This window comes from Bombyx mandarina, chromosome 17 (assembly GCF_030267445.1).
Source record: "Bombyx mandarina strain Sakado chromosome 17, ASM3026744v2".
NCBI classification, from domain to species: Eukaryota; Metazoa; Arthropoda; class Insecta; order Lepidoptera; family Bombycidae; genus Bombyx; species Bombyx mandarina.
The window spans coordinates 7,301,099-7,325,346 of record NC_143223.1 but is presented as its reverse complement, the minus strand read 5'-3'; the positions used below and the strand labels follow the sequence as shown (position 1 = coordinate 7,325,346).

General features: G+C 34.5%; 1 protein-coding gene across 1 annotated transcript; it reads right to left on the bottom strand.

The window, feature by feature from the left end:
• Positions 1–1,626: 1,626 nt before the first annotated feature.
• dimm (class A basic helix-loop-helix protein 15-like) lies at positions 1,627–22,614 on the bottom strand. Its single transcript, XM_028187967.2, has 5 exons — positions 22,173–22,614; positions 8,089–8,233; positions 5,866–6,092; positions 5,583–5,722; positions 1,627–4,620 (listed from the first exon to the last, which is right to left on the bottom strand). Exons 2-5 carry the CDS (start codon positions 8,225–8,227, stop codon positions 4,491–4,493), a joined length of 636 nt encoding a protein of 211 aa, XP_028043768.1. The 5' UTR covers positions 8,228–8,233; positions 22,173–22,614; the 3' UTR covers positions 1,627–4,490.
• Between the last annotated feature and the right edge of the window lie 1,634 nt (positions 22,615–24,248).

The window sequence follows — 24,248 nt, the reverse complement described above, 5'->3', positions numbered from 1 at the left end:
GATCCAATAAAAACGAATCAGAATTTCTACAACACTGATTTAGAGAATCTGATAAGAGTGGAAATCTTTCGGAATTATTTTTGTTATTCGGAGTCTATGTTTAAGTAATTGTTCTTATCTTGTGTACTTGCTACAGCAATAAGCAAATTCTAAGATGGAGTCGTTGAATGTACAAAGTTTATTTATTGCAATTCATAGCGCACTATTAACCTGAATAAATATTTATATATATATATATGTCGGCGCGTGTTTTCTTATAAACCATTAGTTCATGACTAATAAAGATGGGACGACAAACAACAGGTGCAAGCATTCATCGAAAACAACACGTGCAAGATAAGAGTCGTAAACAACATCGTCCCACCACGATACCTTGTTATAAAAACGCTCCGTTGATGTCTCTCGAGCTCTCTAACCGATGTTATGCAGGCGAAGTAAAATGTCCCTTAGAAATAAGGTGACACTCTACAAAACTTGCATACGCCCCGTCATGACCTATGCAAGTGTAGTGTTCGCTCACGCGGCCCGCACTCACTTAAAATCCTTTCAAATTATTCAATCCCGTTTTTGCAGGATAGCCGTCGGAGCCCCGTGGTTCGTCAGGAACGTCGACCTCCATGACGACCTGGACTTAGAGTCCATCAGTACGTATCTTCAGTCGGCGTCGATGCGCCACTTCGATAAAGCGGCACGACACCCACGAGAACCCTCTCATCGTGACCGCCGATAACTACATTCCCGATCCTGCGGACAAAATGGAAAGCAGTCGACGTCACCCAAAACACGTCATCTCGGATCCTCCCGATCCACTAACGGTGCTTCTAGGTACTTCAAGCACTTGCGACGAAGGGCTCGACGAGTAAATTAACTCCCAGACACAGCCCACTGAGTTTCTCGCCGGATCTTCTCAGTGGGTCGCGTTTCCGATCCGGTGGTAGATTCTGCGAAGCACGGTTCTTGCTAGGGTTCGTGTTAGCAACGTCATCAGGTTTGAGCCCCGTGAGCTCACCTACTAGTTAGGGTTACGCTGAAATAGCCTCTCAAGGCTCTCAGCTCAGGTAGGAAAAAAAAAAAACTCTCGAGCTCAGAAGCGAGCGAGTCGCCGTGTCGGACGGAGCGCTCCTGCGTAATATACGCTCTGAGTTCATTTCTGGTTTTATTGACTTACGAAGACCGCCCGCTTACCATGTCGTTACCCGAAAGTGGAAATACTCCAACATATATATCCTGTTTAAGGATATGTACACTTAAGCGCGTAGATATAAGGTACTAATAAAATTATACCTATCTGTGTGCTTAGTGCGTGTTTTTTAACGTTCTCGATAGCGTAAAAGTTAGCTCATATTTGTATGGAATGGGTTCGTTTGCATGCGTTTGCCGGTAGGGGCGCTGTTCCAATGGCATACAAAATTGGCTTAACTTTTACGCTATCGAGAACGTTAAGAAACTCGCACTAAGCACACTGAGCACCTCTAGAAAAAATGACGGTAAGGGCTGTAACATGTATTATGGGCTGATGAACAGGGCAAAATTGAAACGGTTCCAATTTCGGTTCCATTCTGCTACGGAACCTAAAAGAAAATACAAATCAAGTAAACAATTACTATAGCAAATAAAACAATTCAATTCGAATGCTTCTCACAAATATAATTAAATCAATGCTTATAAGTAGTTTACATTACATATTTTTATAAATAAAAATCACAACGTCTTCATGACACAAAATACATCATATGTTTTTCTTAAAACATTTCCTTAAAATTATTAATTACCTATTTTAAAAGTTCACAAAAATAGAAATATCTGAAAGTTACCTTTTGCTTTGTCACATATTATTTATTTACAGAATATAGCAGGATTTGAAACTTATGTTTTATAGAGGACAAGACGGGTTTGATGAATCGACTGATTTTATTGTAAACCTCTTGAAACTGTCAAGACAAGTCGAAAAAACTAAATTTATCCTTACTAGCTAATATGATCATATATCATATTTATGTTGGTAACTTAAGCATTGAGATTTCGTTGTCTACAAATTTCCGAAGTCATCTAAGAGATGACTTATGAAACTCACCACAGTCCCAAAAAGTACTACAAAGACAGGAAATAAGTCATTGAAGAACCTGCCGTTCTATATAACTAACATAAAATTTAAGAATTCAAATACTAGCAATAGTCATTGTTTTATTTCAAAAGTTTTTTTAAATAATATAATTACAACATGAATCTACTTAATGACCAATTTGGCACCAGGAGAAAACCTGTTTTCATTATGTTTCACAAAACAGGACAAAACACATACAGTAGTACAAAAATAAAATAATTTACAAAGACATGGGCGTCCATCGATATTTATTCGTACCGTCCCTATTAAACTTTGAATATTTTTAATATAATTGGTTAATTTATTGTAATATTTTTTTACAATAATTTGAATTACCTACAATTTCTTTTATATTTAACCATCGATTTATTCATTATTAAAAATAACATTTACTCAATTATTACATACCTAATGAATTTGATTTTTAAAAGTAAGTTGTTAAAATTCGTGGCGACATTGAACTTTGGATACTAATAATGACTATATTTACACATTTCTTATTACCGTTAAACGACGACTGGCTATTTTTGTGTGTATGTTCAGCTAAATATTGCATCTACATAGAAAAACCACCCTTCCAAATATCTATATTGTTTAACGAAAAGTCAACAGACCAAGTAGATCATCGAGAGATATAAAAATAAAGTAAGAACATTTAGGAGATCCGATGTGATAATGAAACCGAGCCTTTTTTAGTCACGGTTTCGGCATAATTTTCATCTTTGGGGGGGTTTTAAATATTTCAACCGAATTGAAAGTATGCAAATATTTATTTAATTGTATGCAAATATACTATACTGAGTGATATGAAAACAATGTAAGAAATAATATCTAAAATTGAACATCACCATCTTCAGCCTTTTGATCCCCACTGCTGGGCTTAGGCGTAACCTTTTTTATGCTATAGTATTCGATCGTTTGCCATTCTCATCCACATCTATAAAATTACACATATGTACATAAAAATAAATGGATGTCGGTCGTGAGATTAACACTCTAATTGTCTAGACATTTTTGATAAACGGGAAGGGTGCGTTTCGAACAGATTGGTTAGAAATTATATTCACTTTTTTTTCAAGCCTTGGTATCATGTCAAACTCATTAAAGTCTTTTTAGATTTTAAGTTAAGAAGATAAGTTTTGTGTATTACTCGTAAACACGGATGTATTTATCCTAGAGCCAAAAGGGCCATGGCCCGGGCAGCTAGCTCTGAGGGGCGGCAAAGACGCACCACCTCGCCCTCAGTTTTGTTTGGACTTTATGAGCCGAAAGCTTAATTAAAGAAAAAACCTACCTTAATAACAAAACTCGTTTAGTCGTAAGATTGATAAACTTTAGTATTTTCATATAATACATTATCATCATTCTAAGTCCACAACACAACGCAGCAGGATTTTATTTTGTTTTAATTACCCAATTAAGGATTAGGATTTTTTCATTAATTTTTAGGGTGGCAAACCTCAAAAGGCCCAGGACTCTGAATCTTAAAATACGCCACTGGTGTTTAGCCGGAATAGTTAAAATTGGAAACATCGAGAAAATTTGAATTTGAAATGGCATTTACAATTGAAGCAATTCAGTAAGAGACACAAAACATTAGGTACTCACTATGTAAATTAAGAATATACTCGTAGTATTTTCTTTTCAATTCAGATCGAATATCAAAATCTTATAGAAATAATATCATTCAGCACAGTTAATACATATCTACCAGTCACGCGGTGTAGTAAACTTTTTTTTTAAACTGACACATTACCACTTGTCAGGTTTGTTTAACAATAGATTATAATGCAACTCATTAGATTAATATGATGACGTCAACAAGTGAGAAAGCAAAGCTAAGATTTAAAACGCATTTCTGTTGAAATTTGTGCTGATGACATTCAACTTCGCTACACATTGATTTTTGTGCTATGTGATTACTTTGAAAGCATCTTAAAAAGCTTTTTTAGAATTCTTCGTATAAGCTTGCGATATGTTAATTTAAAATAATTAAAATTAACACTACCGTTTAAAACATCGAAACATATGGAAAGACTAAACAAAATTTGTTGCTTATGAAAAATTCACAAAAAAGTATGTTATAAGTTTATTTTATTTTATATATTTATGTATAATTTGATTAGAGCTTAAATTAAATGGACCGAATGGATCCACTAGCCACGTCAGGAAAAAAAGTAAGGGTATCACATCACATTGACTCAGATATGATTTTGGCCAAAGCTCTCCTATAAAAATATCTGACATTCATTTAAAACCAGTAAATAATTGAATTAAAATTGAAAACGTCGGCAATCCAGTCGTCGTATTACATCAGAAATCTGTCGTGAGTAGCGGTGGTCGCAGCATGCATTTTGGCAGCTATGCGAGCACTAGACCGCAAAGGTCAGAAGAAACCTTGCGTCCGTGTCGTAATTTCTTGCTGGTCCGTACTGACAGTCTCGTTGTTGTTCGGCTCCTGATCCCTTCTATTCAATACAAATGCGGGTTCCACGTTTTCATCGTCGCTATTGAATCTGCGAAGATAACATTATTAAATCAATACGGATAGAATAAACCAATTAATTTGGTCGTCATTAAATTTATTACTAATGTTTGAGATCCTTTTTTTAATGCTTATGTGGGTGGACGAGCTCACGGCCCACCTGGTGTTAAGCGGTTACCGAAGCCCATAGACATCTACAACGTAAATGCCGCCACCTACCTTGAGATATAAGTTCTAAGGTCTCAGTATAGTTACAACGGCTGCCCCGCCCTTCAAACCGAAACGCATTACTGCTTCACGGCAGAAATAGGCAGGGTGGTGGTATCTACCCGTGCGGACTTACAAGAGATCCTACCACCAGTAATTACGCAAATTATAATTTTGCGGGTTAGATGTTTACTAAACGATGTTATTTCTTTAACGTGGACGTCAATCGTGATCATTAAAATTTCTTAAGTACGTATTTCATTAGAAAAATTGGTACCCGCCTGCGGGATTCGAACGCTGATGCATCGCTGGATACGAATGCACCGGACGTCTTATCCTTTAGACCACGACGACTTCAGATAAGCTACTGCTACTACTACAGATAAGCCTCATATTTATTTACTAAATATGAAGATTACCAATTGATAAATGACAAAACGATTAGTCGTCAAAATACTTAGCTAAATGTTAAAATGGTGAAAGTGACTGTTTATCTACATGTTAATTATGACAAATTACTGAACAGATTTAGATGCAATTTAGTATGTGGAACTCAGCCTAAAGGACGAGCTGATTACTTTTTCCCAATGAGAACAGTTCTGAGATGCGGTCAGGGTGTTTTTGGAAGCGGCAATGGCTGCAGTGGGTAAAATGCACGGTGTACTCTTATCAAGTGCTACGACTATACTGGGATTAAAAAAAATTTGAACAGGTGTCAAATGGGATCAAAAATGAACGAATGAGATCTGGTTTAATAAAAAATATACAATATGCTCAGGTACTTACGAATAATGAGCAACTTCACCTCTCATTGTACAAATAGCATTCGTGAGGGCTTTCACGTAATTTTTGGCTAAGGTAAGGGTTTCTATCTTTGAAAGACTTCTGTTGTCTTTTTTCACATGTGGAATTACGCGGCGTAAATCCTGGAAGATATAAAGAAATTACAACAAAACCGCATTTTGAGTTGACAACATTTTAAGAAAACTTGAACGGTTCACCAATACTTGTTCCAGTTAAATTCAAAATATTGAGAACTGATACCCGATAGATAGTACATTAAACCCACCTCAAAAGCTCGGTTGAGGGAATGCATTCGCATTCTTTCTCTTTCATTGCTCTCTAGACGACGGAGGTTGCGTTCACGAGCGGAAATGCCACACCTCCGCCGTCGACCGGGTCCTGAAGGAGGTCCCGTACTGCCAGCTGATGATGAAGACCCTAATACTACGGCGCGTCTTGGGCGCATCCTGCGCTGCACTGGCTCATCACTTCCGCTACCACTATCATAAAAATCTGTAACAATTATTTTACTATAAAAATACATGGAACACAATATCAGGAAATAAATGAAGTTGTATAGCGAAGTAAAGTTAAACAGTAAAACAAAAAACAAAAAAATATATATATTTGACAACTGCACAGAACGAATTTTGAATAGGTACATTTTGAACACCGCTTTCTTAAATTTAAATAGCTTCAACTCACGTAACTAACTTCGGTGAGGTAAAACGAGTTGAGCGTGTACTCGATTTAACGCTTCCGTGTCAAAGTGACAATTTAATAAAATCATTGGGGTATGCATTCGTAGGAATAAACTTAATTTGTCGTTGATCAACTCACGGTAAGCCTTCAGCGTCACACTATAGGTACCCAAAAAGGTACAAGCTCACGTTCTCTCACACAAAACATTGCCGACAGTAAAATATGAATAGTAAAAGACAGAGAGCTCGGTAGTTTGTGCAACAAGTCAGCTGTTCTGTATGAAACTTGAGGTATTACGTGACGAGACTGCACGCTTGATAAAGTGTTTGCGTAAGAGTCGGAGTGCAGACTAATCGATTTGTACGCACGGTTACGGGTGATTTTCGTAATGCCCTTATCTGCTTCGTGCTTCTTGATGGCTGTATGTTCAATAATAATAGATTTAACTGTAACCGTGCGAGTTATTCAGAAGATTACTTATACTTTAGTAGGTATAAGTCCAACTTATTAATTACCTTACTACTTTATGGTGTTTTGTGTTATTATATTATTGTAGAAACTGTAACACAAGCTGATTAAGCTACATAAGGTTATAAATAATATATTTCCAAAAATACCAAAATACCTATAATGTGCATTATACATGTATTAAAATTCTTTAATGTATTTTTTTATTGCCCTTGTAGTCAGACAAGCATACGGCATTTAAGTATGTAACGGAATATTTGAATGTGATTTTCATCCACATCAAGAGGTCGGAATAAATTAAAATGCTCTCTACTATAATTGAAACATAGTAACAATTACCAACTACTCACAAATGACAAATCTTAAAAAATCAAGTACATAATTAATCATTTCTACTATTTGATGTGAGGCACACTTTTTACAATCATTTATTTTTTATTTTACTACTAAATATGAACTTGTACAAATTAGTTATTTAGTTTAGTTAATTAGTTTTCAACTATAAGTTGAATTTATAGTTGAAAACTTTTAGTTGAAAACTAAGAATTCAGCACTTTAAAAAAGATCTAGTCCTTATTTCGGTTATCTACAAAATATTATTTTTAAACTATTATTTAAGAATTAGATATCGTATGAATTATCATTCAAAAAAGTTACGACGAAAACCTTATAACGAAAAAAAATATCCTTTCAACTTTATAAAGGCTAACCTTTATAAATGAAATGTTAGTTTTCGACTTTTTTGTAATCGATTCCAAAAGGTTTTCTTTTTGTTGCGTATATAATATATTTACCTATTTATATTTAACATATAGAACAAATGTCAAGTAATTCTGTCAATAAATGTAGTAAAGCTTACTTAAAATTTGCTGGCTTATGTTGTTTTTCGTTTTTATTACTGGCCATGACAGTTGAATTCACAGCCCATTTGGTGTTTAGTGCTGTAGAGTTCAATTGTTTTGTGCAGCTCATGAAAACATTTACCCACGGCGGATTTAACTCGATTTGTATTATATTATAGAGTAAAAATAACAAAATTTGTTTATGTTTGACCTATCATAATCGTGTAGTAAAAACAAAGATCAATGATGCTAAGCGTTTTATTTTAAACGACGATGTCCTTAAAAAATGAATTGACTTTATCAATATTATCTTTTTACAACGACATTGTACTGTTCAAATTTTAAGGTTACACAAAATTACATACCAATTAAAGTTACTGCTTTATCGCAAAAACAACGCACTTATCTTGAAAATAATGTTTTACTTTCAATTTTAGTCTCTATTTCAAAACAACAAAATAAAGTACTACGGTTTAATAATAGCCTTATCAATTTACCTCCATTTTGTTCTTCTATATTGTCTGGGCCGTCGGGTTTATTATCATAGTATTCTGAAGCGTCATCTTCGTAATATAACATAACTTGGTCAGGAGATTCGGTGTCAGTGCCTTCTTCAGCAGTTACCCAGTGTGGCATTATCGTCTGAAACAAGTACAAGAGTTTTTTTTTAAATACAAAAATAAAAATATACCATCTACAAATATTAGAGGATATAACGTTGTTTGTTTTGTTGCCAATTACTAGATATGCAGTGCAGTGTAATTTCTATAAAACACATTTAACTATATCACTTGCATGCTACATGAAATGTTCTACTCGATAAATAACTCAATAATATTAATTTATTATGCATGCTTCAGTTACATTACAATATATTCTGACAAATAAATACCACATACATATAATGGCAGATGAAATTCGCTATGACTTTTTCGCTGCTCTACCTGTGTGGACGAGCGCACGGCTCATCGTGGATAGCCTTCAAATCGAAACGCATGACAACATCGTGGCAATAATAGGCAGGATACCTACACGTCCATGTTCACAATACTTCCTAACACATGTGAAATTTATAGCATTCTACAAAGACATCGTAAATGACAGCTTATTCTGTTTTCGTCAATTCCTCTCGGCCTCTTATACTCGATAAAAATACAACAGAAGTATGTAGCTTCTAAAAGTTAATACAGTTTATAAATGCTTATTATATTATACTGAGTTTCTGATACTTTATTTAATCTCTGTTCTCGGTATGATTAATCTCGGTAAAATAAAATGGAAAAGTTAAAACAGAATCAACTACTACGGTACATTATGGATCGCAAAAAATTTTCGATCTCATTTTCAAGACGTATAGACTTGACTTGATAAGATTTTAAAACAAAAATTAGGTGTAGTATCTAATAAATGACGAATTTAGGTAGTTTATTTGGAATATTAGGTAGGTTTGTAGGCAGCAACAGTGGCGCCTAATGTCGTATACGAACTGAGGGGTGCGCGAGATGTCGGCGCCGGCGGTTGCTGGGCGACAGACGACCGCCCACGCGGCGCCCTACTGCGCAATTGCTGGCAGTGTCCATCAATTAGTTTTTAAATAAAATAGATTAAAGTAAAATCTCGTTTAAAAAATTAACTTAGTTTTGTAAAACATATTATTTGTACTAAAGCAAACATTATTATTGACCAAGTAGATTCAGAGCATAAATTATTTAACTGTTTATATAAATGTGGCATAAAATGACAGTTACCTATAGTACATGGATTCTAGCAATAACAATAGAACTTAAAATAACAACATCCATACAAATAAACGCATGACTTTCCTTTTTCATTCACATACTTTTGGTTTTCAATTTAAAACATTCTCACATGTATCGTATTCTATCTTTTTTTCAATAATTTGACAATTTTCCATTGCCACGTCAACGTGCTACGAACTCACTACGCTACGCTGCTACGAATAATGCTACAACTGAACACCGCGACTGATATTAATAATTCATAAATCTATGGCTCTCAGCTCAAAACTATTATGTTAATAAGCTTTTGTTAAATAGAATTTTATTTTTAAATGTGCTAATTTATCAAAGAAATTTAATAGCATCAATAAAAAATGAGCATTATATAGCAAGCAATAATGTCGAATTTAAAGAATTTTCTGGCTAGCATCTCGAAATTTCCAAAACTTGAATGTGAATTTAAAGCACACGTTAAAATAAATATGGTGAAATTTGTTACGTTTATTTCTTTATCATTCGTTGAGCTTCTTCTTGAAAACCTGATTCCATTTTGAACTCAATTTTGGATACACAAATCATAAACTAGATAGTGCCACAACATAAAATCATTATAACGTTGTTTAATGAATTCGGTTGTAACATTGTTTGACATTAGTCATACAAAAGATTTTCGAATAGAGAGCGCGATGCGATGAATCTTATCTTTCTACCTTTATCTGTATCTTTCATTTTAAATGTTTTAAGGCGACAGGACGTGTTGTAAGCCCACGCGGGTAGGTATCACATTTCTGCCAATTAGAAGTTATTCTTCTTACTCAAGAATTGCTATTATACTAGTAGGTCTGGTGCAGTGCTGATGCAGTTATCGCGTTGTGCATTTTGTGTCACCGTCCATCATAGCTCTGACGGTGCATTGTCATTTGAGTAACGTCGATATGAGAATGCGAGAACACCAGTTCATAGTGTGTGCAGTAATCTTGATATGGTCAGTCCAACGAATTTGAGATCTGCTTAAAGTTATTTTCTCTTGGGCCCCAAGCATTTCTATTGTCAACTTCTTCAGTGTGCTTAGTGCGAGTCTTTTAACTTCTCGATCGCGTAAAAGTTAACTCGAATTTGTATGAAGTTGAAAAGTGAAGTTGACGAGAGATTTCTAATATTCCCTTGAAATGTTCGCTATGATCTTTACTTAATTACCGTAACACCATTAGTGTTCCGTATGGCCCATACCTTGGGTTTCAATTGACGTATTATTCATTGTATTTCATCGTACAGATTTTTCGTTTAAAAAATTACAGTGTGTTTTTGCAGTACCATACATATCTTTCTCAAATATTTGTTAAGGTACTTTCGACACCCTGCCGGTATAATAGCATTTTTAATTAACCTGATCGGTATTCGGACAGTGGTTCGACATTTAGATCTAAGCAATACACATTATGTTCTACAGTTCAAATGTTCGTAGTTTTGTGTAACTCAGGCATTACCAATTTTTAAAACTCAATACTAATGAGTAGCGATCCTACCCTATTCTATCCTTCAGCCCACAGACGTCCACTTTTGGACATAGCCTCCCCGAAGCTTCACCACAACGACCGGTTTTCCGCTGGGTGCAGGCAGCGCAAGATTGCGGATTTTTGCCAAATTCAATAGGTCGTCGGTCTACCTTGTGAATCCACCTGGTGTGTTAGTAGCGATATATTTTTTTAAAATATAAAACAATTAACGTTTACCCTAATAATAGAATTTACGAAAAGCAATGAATAGATTTCTTAAGACCGAACACGGGTCGTATTTATACCACGTTTTGGCTTTCTTGATTTTGTAAATAACGAAGAAAATAAATAGCATTTGTTACTTTGTGACCATAGAGAGTAAAACTACAATAGCTACAATAGAAATGTTATTGTTTTCACTATAACGAATAATACGAGCATGATAAATACATATATGTAACGTGTTTACGATCAACATTCGCGTCATTTCAAACGACGCACCTGTTCTAACATAATGTCTTAGGTAAACTAGGTAAACATGGAGCTGCCTTTTGTATTAAACATTTTAAATGCATTATTTAAATTAAAGTAAATATTTTTTTTAACACAAATAGTTATGTTTTCAGTGTGAAAACCAGCGTAAGTACGTGATCACTATTTTAATAAGTCCATTCGTCAAATATGACTGACTATCGATTTAGTAATATCTATAACTAGCTGATCCGGCAGACTTCGTAGTGCCTCAATCGATAAATAAAAGACTTAAACTTTTGTATAAAATAAACTTAAAACAAATAAAAGGAATCTGCCCGACGGGGGATACATCAAAAGAAAAACAAAATTGTTATTTTTATTTAATTTCGAGCATTTTTATATTTGTCTACCTTTTAAACCTTCTCTGGACTTCCACAAATAATTCAAGACCAAAATTAGCCAAATCGGTCCAGCCGTTCTCGAGTTTTAGGGAGACTAACGAACAGCAATTCATTTTAAAGTATACCTAGTAGTTGCAAAACGTTTCTCGCTTCTTAAACTTTGCAGTCAAATAATCTTCTTATCGTGGCCGCGTCAATTAATTACCCGATTCAGACATAGGGGGCAACGCAGGGTCACCGTCGCCTTAAACATGTCATTTCAGATCCTCCCGACCAACTCTCAGTACTCGGTGCGAATGCAACGAAGAATTCGATATGCAACTTAACTCATTGAGTTTCTCGCCAAATCTTCTCAGTGGGTCGCAATTCCGATCCGATGGTAGAGAGATGGTTCAGCCAAGCACTGCTCTTGCTAGGGTAGATTTTAGAAAATTCTCTCAGGCTGAGCCCCGTAAGCTCGATCACGTATTAGTTGAAGCCAAAATAACCCCTCGAAGAAACTGTAACGGCCAGTGGGCAAAAAAAAGCAGTAAATAAAGAGCAGTGTTTAAGTAATTTGTAAGTAATTTGTGATGGAAGTCGTCGTGGACTAACGGATAAGACGTCCGGTGCATTCGTGTTGAGCGATGCACCGGTGTTCGAATCTCAGGCGGGTACTAATTTTTCTAATGAAATACGTACTCAACAAATGTTCACCATTGATTTCCACGGTGAAGGAATAACATCGTGTAATAAAAATGAAACCCGCAAAATTGTAATTTGCGTAATTACTGGTAGGACCTCTTGTGAGTCCGCGCGGGTGGGTACCACCACACCACCCTGCCTATTTCTGCCGTGAAGCAGTAATGCGTTTCGGATTGAAGGGTGGGGGGCAGCCGTTGTAACTATACGTGAGACCTTAGAACTTATATCTCAAGGTGGGTGGCGCATTTACGTTGTCGATGTCTATGGGTTCCAGTAACCACTTAACACCGGGTGGGCTGTGAGCTCGTCCACCCACCTAAGCAATAAAAAGAAAAAAAAACTTTGACTTTCAAGAAACAAAACGTCCCTGGCGACTCAAGATGTTTTCATAACTACATATATAAAATAGTCACCATATTACAATGAATTTCTTTCTGTTATTCAATTGCGACTACGTGGAAAAATATCACGGAAAATTGTTATGGCAACAAGAATAAACATGACGAACTGAAAATATCTAACCTTACAAATATACGTCTCAGCGAAAGTTGGCTGTTAATTTTGTAAAGGAGAATAAACTATAGCTCATAAATCCCTACACTCACTTCAATACATAATTTATCGCTTCTTTTAATAATCATCTGATTTCGCTACTAGATTGAGCCGATAAATGTTAATAGGTAATTGAATAGAAAATTAGAATGATACAAATGAATTTAATGTCTTTAAAAATTATGAATATTTCCAATATCTTCTTTGAATGTTCGGACTATATTGGTGGTTTGTAATATGTATTATGTACTAGTTTGGAGCCAAGTCGAGTAACGGATTCGATACAGTGTAGTGTAGCGGCCCGGGCGACCTTCGCTAAGCGGCCGCTTGGACACTTTCACCTTACTATTCGTATCGTATTAGCTCACTTACGATTATCGATTCCATTGTTAATACTAGACCAGATATTACACAACACAACATGTGGAAAATGCTAAGGTCACTAATTCTCCCAAGAACGAGATTATTGGAGCACTTCTACCGTATGAAATACCAGTGTCTCCACGAACACATGTGCCTCTTGTTGTGTGACGATAAACGACTTTCGTTCTCATTTATATATGTGGCTAGGTGACGCGGTCAGTAGCTTATGACCCGGAACATTTAGTGCTATATACGTATTTAGTGACGTGTCTACGGACGGTGACGCTACTAGTCTAATCTTTAAAGGGCAAGACAGTCAAACTTCTAAACTTCTTCTGAAGCTTTCTAGATGTGTCGAAAAAAAATTTTTTTTTTTTGTGTATTGCACACGGAACCCAATTTTTATAGAATTAATACCACATCCATCAAGAATACGAGTATATTGTGTAATTTGAAGGCTGGTAAATATTAAAAAATATTTTGCGAAAAACAACATTATATAGAGCGTTACAGTTTTAATTACTAATTAAAGAATTTTTTAATTACTAATTAAAGAATTTTAAGATTGTCATAATCCAACACATGTGATTGTCGCTTAAAAACAACATTTTAAAAGATAATCTCACATTTAAAGATGTGTTGTATTTTTTTTCAAATTAGTAACTTATTTTAGATTGTCTTGAACATAACTTCTAATGTAAATGTAGAATTAAGATCATTCTACACCAAAAATTTTGTACATTGTTTTTGGCAATTTATTACTTATGCCTATTTAAATATAAATGACTGTAGTAGGTTGCAAATTCCTTATTACTCGATTTTTTTGTACTCTGCGGCCACTGTAGTCGAGCTTCTTAGTTCCTATTTATTGTATATTGCTTCTAAACTGATCTTATAACACTAAAATAGTATTGATTAAAAATTTCATATACGCTTTTAATTACTAATGACAAATTAGATTTCTGTCGAAACTAATTTCGTTTGTTTCCATTTATTTTATTGTTTTAGTTTAATCTCGGATATTCATTTAATATTAGATTTTATGTTTTTACGGAAAATTAATACATAATAATAATAATAATAATAATATAGCCTTTTATTCAGATCCATATTACAATTATATGACTAAAATTAAATATAATATATAAAACTTAAATTTTATTTAAACCTTAATCTAGTCTATTATTTAAATTTTTCTTATTTTCTGCAGATCTGTTTGCCAATCGACAAAGGCCTCCTCCAACCTTTTCCACTCATGTCTTTCTTGAGCCACTCTGTTCCATGTGACGCCTGCCACTTGTCGTATGTCGTCATCCCATCTTTTTTGCGGTCTACCTTTTTTCCTTTTACTTTCTCTAGGATACCATTGTGTCACAACTTTGCTCCATTTATCTTTACCTCTAACCATATGCCCTGCCCAACGCCATTTAAGCCTTCTAATTTTGCACCCTATATCTATTACCTTTGTTTTGCTTCTTATTATACGGTTACTCAGTCGGTCTGACTTTTTCACGTTCATCATGCTCCTCTCCATTGCGCGTTGGCATGATGCAAGCTTGCTAATCGTGTTTTGTGATAAAGCCCATGTTTGACTGCCGTACATGAGAACTGGTAGTATGCAAGTATTAAATAGTTTGCTTTTAATGTTCATATGAAGATTTTTGTCCTTCATAATTTCTTTCAAGCCCCAGTACCTTCTCCAGCCATTAGTTATTCTTCTTTCAACTTCTTTGAGCACCCGATTATCATTTGTTATTAGCTGTCCCAAGTATCAAAATTAATACATAATAAAATTATAATAATCATGTCATTTTTATTAACTTCATAAATAATTCAAATCGTACCGGTATGTATAAATGAATTTTACTCAAACAACTCTTACGAATTCAAACCTTTACGTTCTATTTAATATATAAGGTAGGCCTTTGAAAAAGAACCACGTCAGAATCAAAATGACACTAGTTTAAAGAGCAAATAACAAGGACGGCAGAACCAATCCGGACGTAGTGACTCTGTCCCAAATTTTACAAAACATATTCTAGACCAGTGATTCTCAACCACTGTTCCGCGGCACTTTTGTGTGCCGCCAAATTTTGCGAATATATAATAATGTTAACATTATTAAATTATACCATTTTAAAAGAAAAATATTTTAAGCATGAATATATATTTAAATCCACAAAAAAAATGTATAGTATATTTTAGTTTATTTCGTATATTAAAATTTTTTGATAAACTATTTATGCAGTGTGTTGTAGTAAGTAAATAATTTTTATCTTTATTTTTTGTGTGCCGCCAAATGTTGAAATCGTTAAATATGTGCCGCAACAAAAAAAGGTTGAGAATCACTGTTCTAGACAAACAACAGATTTATTTTATGGTATAATAAGACATCGGAGAATATTCGGTTTGTATGTTTGTTCGTTTTCTGTGCAACTGTGCGAGTTGTTTCACCAAAACCGCTATACTTCATATCCAGTAAAACGTAGCCAGCATTCGCTAGTTTAATATATACTTTTTATTGGGAATCAATATAATATTATGTATTTCGGAGAATCCAGTCAATCTTGTTGGGGAGCCGTCAATAGTTTTTAAATACAATCAATTCTGACGATACTATCAACATTGTCAAGTTGGAACAGAAGACAAATTCCAAAAAAGTTTATTCCATTACAGTAGTATACCAAATATATTAAGTGTATATGGTAGTATACTGTTAAATACTTATGAAATCAGTATGTTGCTTCAATTTGATAAATCCAAACAACCTGTCGAGGCAGTTCCAGTATGAATTTAAGCCGCATTACTTTAAAAGATTCAGTCACGCAACAAATAAATTAAATACCAACTTTTTTTTTTTTTTTTTTTTCATATAAATAATTTAGGTCTTAATGAAAACTTAGCAGTTTAACTATATGTACATCCACGACATGTTCACGCGAACATAGCATAATATAAAAATCTTATTTTTTTTTTTTAATTTCAAACAATACAAATCTATAAATGAAGCCAGGCTTTGAATGTCACCGTGTAAAAAGAAAAGCATCTGTACAAATATAAAACAATTGTAGTAATTGAATTGTGATCAAGTTATACTTTCTGTATTTCAGCTCCAGGCTGTAATTAATACAAATCCATTCCATATATTATAATTACTGTTCATTACGAATTTTACAAAACGGACTCATCACAGTGATTACGATAAACATACATTATACGTAACACGCATATTATGTACATACTCATTGTTTTTATTATGTAATTGTTTTTAAGGATTCCACGTGAATTTTGGCACAATGAGTATTCATTTAAGCTTTACTCTCTATTGAAAGAGTGGTCTTCCCAAATGAATTGTTGTTTCCATTTTAATGTTTAAGAAAAGTAACGGCAACGGTAACTCACTGCAATTTTGTATTGAATAATACATTTGATTTAATATTTTAATTGAGATTTTGTGTTAGATTTCAATGGAGCTTATAAGTAAAGATCAAAATTGTTGAATTCTAAAATGTGCAGATCGAAATTGTGGATATCTTTGAAATTATGATTTTATTTGTATCTATCTATATGTTAAATGATGAATAATTTAATATTGGTGTCATTATTTTTTTATTTGTCATCTGTTGTAATCGTTTTTATGTTAGTATTTGTTCTTAGAAGTGTTATCAGGAATAACATTTTACCTTAATTATTTAAACCGAAACGAATATTAAATATTTGTGTTGTGAAATTACTTATTTTACTCAAAGTACTTAAGATAACAATAATTATTATAATAATAATAATAATGAAGTCGTCGTGGCCTAAAGGATAAGACGTCCAGTGCATTCGTATCTAGCGATGCAACGGTGTTCGATTCCCGCAGACGGGTACCAATTTTTCTAATGAAATACGTACTTAACAAATGTTCACGATTGACTTCCACGGTGAAGGAATAACACCGTGTAATAAAAATCAAACCTGAAAAATTATAATTTGCGTAATTACTGGTGGTAGGACCTCATGTGAGTCCGCACGGGTAGGTACCACCGCCCCGCCTATTTCTGCCGTGAAGCAGTAATGTGTTTTGGTTTGAAGGGTGGGGCAGCCGTTGTAACTATACTTGAAACCTTACAACTTATATCTCAAGGTGGGTGGCGCATTTACGTTGTAGATGTCTATGGGCTCCAGTAACCACTTAACACCAGATGGGCTGTGAGCTCGTTCACACGTTTACGCAATGAAAAAAAGAAAAAAACTGGAAACAAATTACGCATGGTCATCCGGCACCAATTTAAGATTTCCTGTTTTATGGATACAAAAGACTAATATTCCTAAATATGTATAGGTATATACAAATGTAGGTAATAAGCATCCAGTCAAAGAGCAAATAAGCCTGTTCATCACACGAATATTTACCCAATGTGGAAATCGAACTCACGACCCTCGGCGCAATCTACTGCACCACCGTGTCACCGATAAAAATTGTTCGCCACATTTTTTTTTCTAAGTAGGTAAGTGTGAAATCGTGACTGTAAATTAAATACTTACGTAATATTAATAGCGCCACGAACTGGAATTTACGACTTTTACACAAAATGAATTGTTCTTGATAAAATAAAATAAAATGTTCTTTATGAAGCTGTTCATAACTTAGCTTTAACTTCTTCTTATAGCCTCGTTGGTGTTGTGATTAGTGACCCCGAGTACTGTACCATAGAACCTATGCTCGATTCTCAGTAAAAATCGCTATCATTAGCGAAGACACTATTTAATCTAAATTTTGTATCTGAACATTTGTTACGGATCTCGAACGTGTGTACTTTTCTGGTATACAAAATACAGTAAGAAATCCTAGCTTAGGATTAATTAATTAGGCGAGAAAATGAGTTTGGCATATCCATCGATCGAAGCACTAATTTGATTGGGCTTAGTGTTTGTTTATCTGGTTGTCTGCCGTTACTTCTCCTTGGTTTTAATAAGTTCTGTATTGGCAAATAGGGATAGGCAAATTTCTGACGATAGCCGATTAAACTATAATCGTATATGGCACACTGCATAAATTTAAAATTTATCAGTTACATTTTATATTTAAACGTACTTCTTACGTTTGAAATTAAAATTAATAGTTCAGAAATTATTCTGAGGGATGCGCTAGCAAAACAGCAATAGTATGCTCGTCTGCCTACAAGGGCAATAAAAAAAAAAGTATTGAAGGAAACTGTCAATTTCTATTTTATAGTAATTCTTAACAATTAGTCTACAGTATATTTATTAAAACAAAATGTAATTTTTTTAAATTCCTTCTACTTCCAAAGTAGTTGTTGCGCTGTGCGTGTGTCGGTAGGCAGCGCCTTGGCTCTGCCCCTGGCATTGCTGAAGTCCATGGGCGACTGTAACCACTCACCATCAGGTGGACCGTACACCCGCCTGCCTACAATGGCAATAAAAAAAAAGTCGACCTCCTGGCTCACGTCAAGATTTCTTGTAAATGGCCCGAGGTCGTAGAGATTGGTCCCGCAAGGGTGAACTATTACTACTACTACTGCGGCTCGAAGTGGTCGGAACCTAGACTCTCAGCTTGAGTCGTCTGACTAGTAAGGCTTTTACATCAACATTATTACCACGCAATACCGTTTTTAATTAATCTAAATTGTTTCAATTATATCAACAAATAAAATGCCGTACTTATTATAGGATAAGTATAGATAACGATTAAAGATATTGTCCCACGATAAAAGTAATCGAAAAATAACGTTTCTTAAGGTTTTTTTTTATTGCTTAGATGGGTGGACGAGCTCAAAGCCCACCTGGTGTTAAGTGGTTACTGGAGCCCATAGACATCCACAACGTAAATGCGCCACCCACCTTGAGATACAAGTTCTAAGGTCTCAAGTATAGTTACAACGGCTGCCCCACCCTTCAAACCGAAACGCATTACTGCTTCACTGCAGAAATAGGCAGGGTGGTGGTACCCACCCGCGCGCACTCACAAGAGGTCCTACCACCAGTAATTTGTAATAAATATCTGTTAACGTTACCAACTATTCCTTAATTTTCAACCGATCATTTTAGTTTCATTGTAGAGGCCATTCTTATTGTAATCCATTTTATTATGCGTAGTTGAGTACGAATACAAACAACTAGGTTAATTATGCTAACTAGTCGATATTATACAACAACAATAAATAAGTAATTAGGAATTAAACATAATTACATTACTTTTCAGAATACCACGAGGTTATAAACAAAGGAACTAGATAAAATGTTTTTCGTATAATCGAGTTGCAAATTAGAATTTTGTTAACGATATAATATTCACTAACATAAACTGTCTTAAAAATAATAAAAATCGACTTCAAGAGTTAAAACGTATCAATTCAACTCACTAGAATGTTAGAAATAATACTATTGTACTTTTTCATGAAGAGTAGGGTTTTTTTTTAAATCGGCGCCGGTCTTGACGTGCCAAATCCGGGCACTAGTACTACTTAGCAGAAGTAGGCTATGGTATATTGTTAATTGATCGAAAACATTATTGATTAGAATGATCCAAAAAAAAACTGTATTTTTTTTACTGAAAAATACCAATCTAATAAGGTTCAAAATTAATCAACACGCAAAAAAACCGATCTCGAAGGAACGAGGGGCGCTGCCTGACTTCGCATTGCATTGCTGCTTTGTGAATTATGATGTTATTAAACGACAAGTATTTGTGCTTAATTTTGGCTTTGTAATATCGGCCCAAAGTAACATGACATGTCCTTCTTCAAACGAGGCTTGTGGAGACTATTAAGCGGTAGGCAGCGGCTTGGCTCTGCCCCTGCCTGGCATTGCTAAAGTCCATGGGCGACGGTAACACCACTCACCATCAGGTGGGCCGTATGCTCGTCTGCCTACAAGGGCAATAAAAAAAAAACACCGTACGATCTCTTCATGTCGTAAAATACGACTATGAGATTCACAGAAAAACAGACAGTAGCGTTATCCAAGTATTATTATTAATATACCAACATAATGCAATCGCCAAGCTATGCCAGCCATGCTAGTAGGACGTATTGTCATTTCTAACATTTGATTTCCATCTATATCTATACTAATATTATAAAGAGGAAAGATTTGTTTGTTTGTTTGTTTGTTTCGAATAGGCTCCGAAACTACTGGACCGATTTGAAAAATTCTTTTTCCATTAGAAGCCGACATTGTCCCTGATGAACATAGGCTACTTTTTTTTATTTTTTATTTATTTTATTTTTTTGGTTTCATGTGTGTTTTAATGTTTCCGAAGCGAAGCGAGGGCGGGTCGCTAGTCTATTATAAACCGATGTGCTCAGTGCGAGTTTTTTAACGTCCTCGATAGCGTAAAAGTTAACTCAAACTTGTATGAGGTTGAATGTTAAAAAAACTCGGAATACGCACACAGTACATTCTTTCCGTTTTGAATTCGTCAACGATTTCAATACACCCTGAATTTAATTTCATAAAATACAATCAACCGCTAAATAATACGCATGTACGTAACTTTATAACACACATGCATGTTTGTAGTTATGTTAATTATTAACCGAAAGTACTATAAAGACATTTGCCCCAAACAGGTAGACTGAAAGTGAAGGTAACACTTTCGCTAGTTCGGTCCGACGTTGGCCTCATGAGTTGTTTAGGAGTTGCGTTGCTCTGAACTTAAACACACAAAGAGCTTTCTACATAATAATGCACCAATTACAACGAATAAGCAAAAAAAATAAACATAATTATAAGCTTGTACAAATTTATGTTTTAAATCCAATAACACGTTACATCGTTTATTGAAATAATGTCGACGATAAATATCGCAAAATTTAAAATAGCTGTTTTATACCTATAATATTAATGTAAAATTCTGGTTGTCTTTCTTTTTACTTAAGAATAATGAAACAAAGTTATTTAGGTAATAATAATTTAAAACAACACGAGTAAATTACATTTCGCATAGTATCTTTCTTATAAATCTACTTTAACACGTTTGACTCAATTAAATGGATTATTATGCGATAAGTACACATTCATTTAGAAACTGTTACGGTCGTAATAAATAATAAGTAATAAATATTATTAAATAATAGATAAAAGAATATATAAACAATATATATATATATATACTTGAATGATATATACATATGTGGTGGAAGCATTCAAGAAAAAGGAACTGTCGATAATTCAAAAGACGTTTTGATATCGCAAATAGTTGATTTATTGCAAGTACTAAAACTGTACTGATAATTTTAATTATTATCGCACATGACAAAATGTTTATTATTAAAGATAGTCAACAATAATAATATATGCTTCAATTAAACACATAATTTGTTGTTTTGGGAATTTCTTTAATTTTTACGTCTATGGGTGTCGACCCTAAAAGCGAAAATTGCTGTCTTAAATTTATTAATTGACTAATCAAAACATAAAGAACATTCAAAACCCTCGATCTTTAATATGTCATGAAGTCATAAAATTACGAAAATGCCAAGGACAAATTCAATGAAACGTGCTAAAATAAAACACGGCGACAAGCTCCTATAGACATTTATTTATTTTGCATAAACAGAACCATGAATAATTACTTTGCATTAGTTTTAATATCGAAAAACAGCTAGTTTTTTTACGCACATACTGATAAAAATTGATATTTGTATTGAAATAGGCCGGGATATTAAAGTATGTAATTTTTAGGACGTTACTAACACCACAGTCAACTGAAAGTGGATGTCTCATAATCAACATTATTTGTTAAATTCTTTGTAAACCAATCCACGTAATTCAATAAAGAGTTTGCCTTTCACTTAGCATTCGTAACTGACACGTACACTCGATTTTGATTATGATTGTGCATCTGTGGATCAACTACACTTACCTTGTAAATTAGTCTCACTTTAAGATATTAAAACTGCACTAGATATCACAGTGCCATCGTTGCCAAGACAGACGCGTCAGCGAAAGTGATAGTTACGATGATCGCGAAGAGCTGTTTAGAGCGGAACAAACGCACCGATACAAGCGGAGAGATAAGGGAAGCGCGTAGCGCCTGCACTCGCGACGACTACTCAGCGCGGAGTGGAGGTGGAGGCACGGTCCGAACACCTACTCATGCCACGGTGGAGGCTGACGCGCCAACTCTACCTCCGCACTTCAAAACAACAACACCCACTCTCACTCTTTTCACACCATGAAAATTGTTGTCATGGAAAAAGCAGCTATACTCCCACACAGTTCCCGTATAGCAACTAATCGTATAAGTAGAATTCAGTTCGATATACTTATTTATTTCGTTAGGGTTTTTATTTTGATCACTGCTTCAACTAAATAAAATTTGTATTTGATAGATAAAACATTAACTACCGTATTAATAGCACGTTCGAAACATTTTGTTTTTAAAGATAGATATAATAATTAACAAAAATAAAATATACATATTTTTCGAGTAAATTAATGATGCTTTATCTTAACCACAATTATTTATTTATCATTAATAAACCAAAATAGTAAAAAAGAAATTTAGACTACATCTAAAATCGTTCAAACCAAGTTGGCTCACTCAAAAAGTCCCTTCGATTCCCTACCATTACCATACTATGCCACTGTATTGATTCAATAGCCCGGTCCTGCAGTTTCCATGCAACAATGTACATGCAACAACACAACTAGGTATACCTAGGTTACGTCAGAGTTGACCTATTTTGAAATATAGGCAAGCAAGGAACGACGGATAGGTCACGCATTACTTTATCAAATTTAAATGTACAGATAGCAACTGGTTCATTTTGAAATTCAACTTTGGCAACATTTTAATTATGATAATTGTGACATCATAATCTTGCGTAATTAGTTATTATTGACATTGGAAATATGGTGAATGACTGACTGATAATAGTAGTATTCCAATAAGGACAACACCAGGGGTATAGTTAGCAGTTCTTGTATATTCGTCGGCCATTGAAGGCGTTATAAACACCATAGATTATACACTTAATATACACCATACAAAGTAACATCTATAAAACAAAAGAAAATAGTTAACTATTGTAAGAATTATATTTACATCTGGTCCAATCTCAGTGAAGAGTCAACATTCTTGAAATTTTCAGGAATATTAATTCATATCTCAGGTAGTAAAGTAGAAATTAAATTGAATTGAATTGAATTTTTAGAAATTCTGTCGGGCTAGACGGATCTCACAATTACACTATACCTAAATACTATTTTACATTAAAAAAACAATAATTGTATACATTATAATTTGGAACCTATCAATCTCTTAATATTAACTTTAATAGAATTTTTTTCGCGCCAGTTTTATTAAATATTTTTGCGAGATTAATCTTATCTTATCTTATCTTATACCTTTAAACGAGCAATTCTTGTATACATAATATATATATATAATCTGAATCTCGGAAACGGCTCCAACGATTTTCATAAAATTTAGTATACAGAGGATTTCGGGGGCGATAAATCGATCTAGCTACGGTTTATTTTCAGAAAATGTTGTTTTATTCGTGTTTTCAATAATCAACTTTATCGATATTCAACTTTATGACTCTTCCCGACATCTATTGGCGAATAATAATACTATTTTTCCACTTACTAGCAACTAACTGCTTTAAAGACACAATAAGATGACGGTTTAAAAAAAAAACCGAGCAAAGCTCAAAGGTCATCATCATCATCATCAGCCTTTATCTACCCACTGCTGGACATAGGCCTTCCCCAATGTGTTCCACATAATGCGGTCCTCCGCCTTCCGCATCCAACGACTTCCCGCCGTGCGCACTAAGTCGTCAGTCCACCTAGTTGGAGGACGCCCCACGCTCCTGGTACCCATCCGTGGCCTCCATTCGAGGACTTTCCTCCCCCACCTGGCGTCGCTGGCTCGACAGATGTGATCGGCCCATTGCCACGTCAGCCTGCTAACTTTGAGAGCTATGTCGTC

Bases quoted from the DNA above. Each gene is read 5' to 3' on its own strand.
- dimm (XM_028187967.2), bottom strand. From the start codon at position 8,227: ATGCCACACTGGGTAACTGCTGAAGAAGGCACTGACACCGAATCTCCT. The intron at 5,723-5,865 runs GTGGGTTTAATG...TATATCTTCCAG, and splicing joins CCCTCAACCGAGCTTTTGAG to GATTTACGCCGCGTAATTCC. The intron at 4,621-5,582 runs GTAAGTACCTGA...TTATCTTCGCAG, and splicing joins GGTGAAGTTGCTCATTATTC to ATTCAATAGCGACGATGAAA.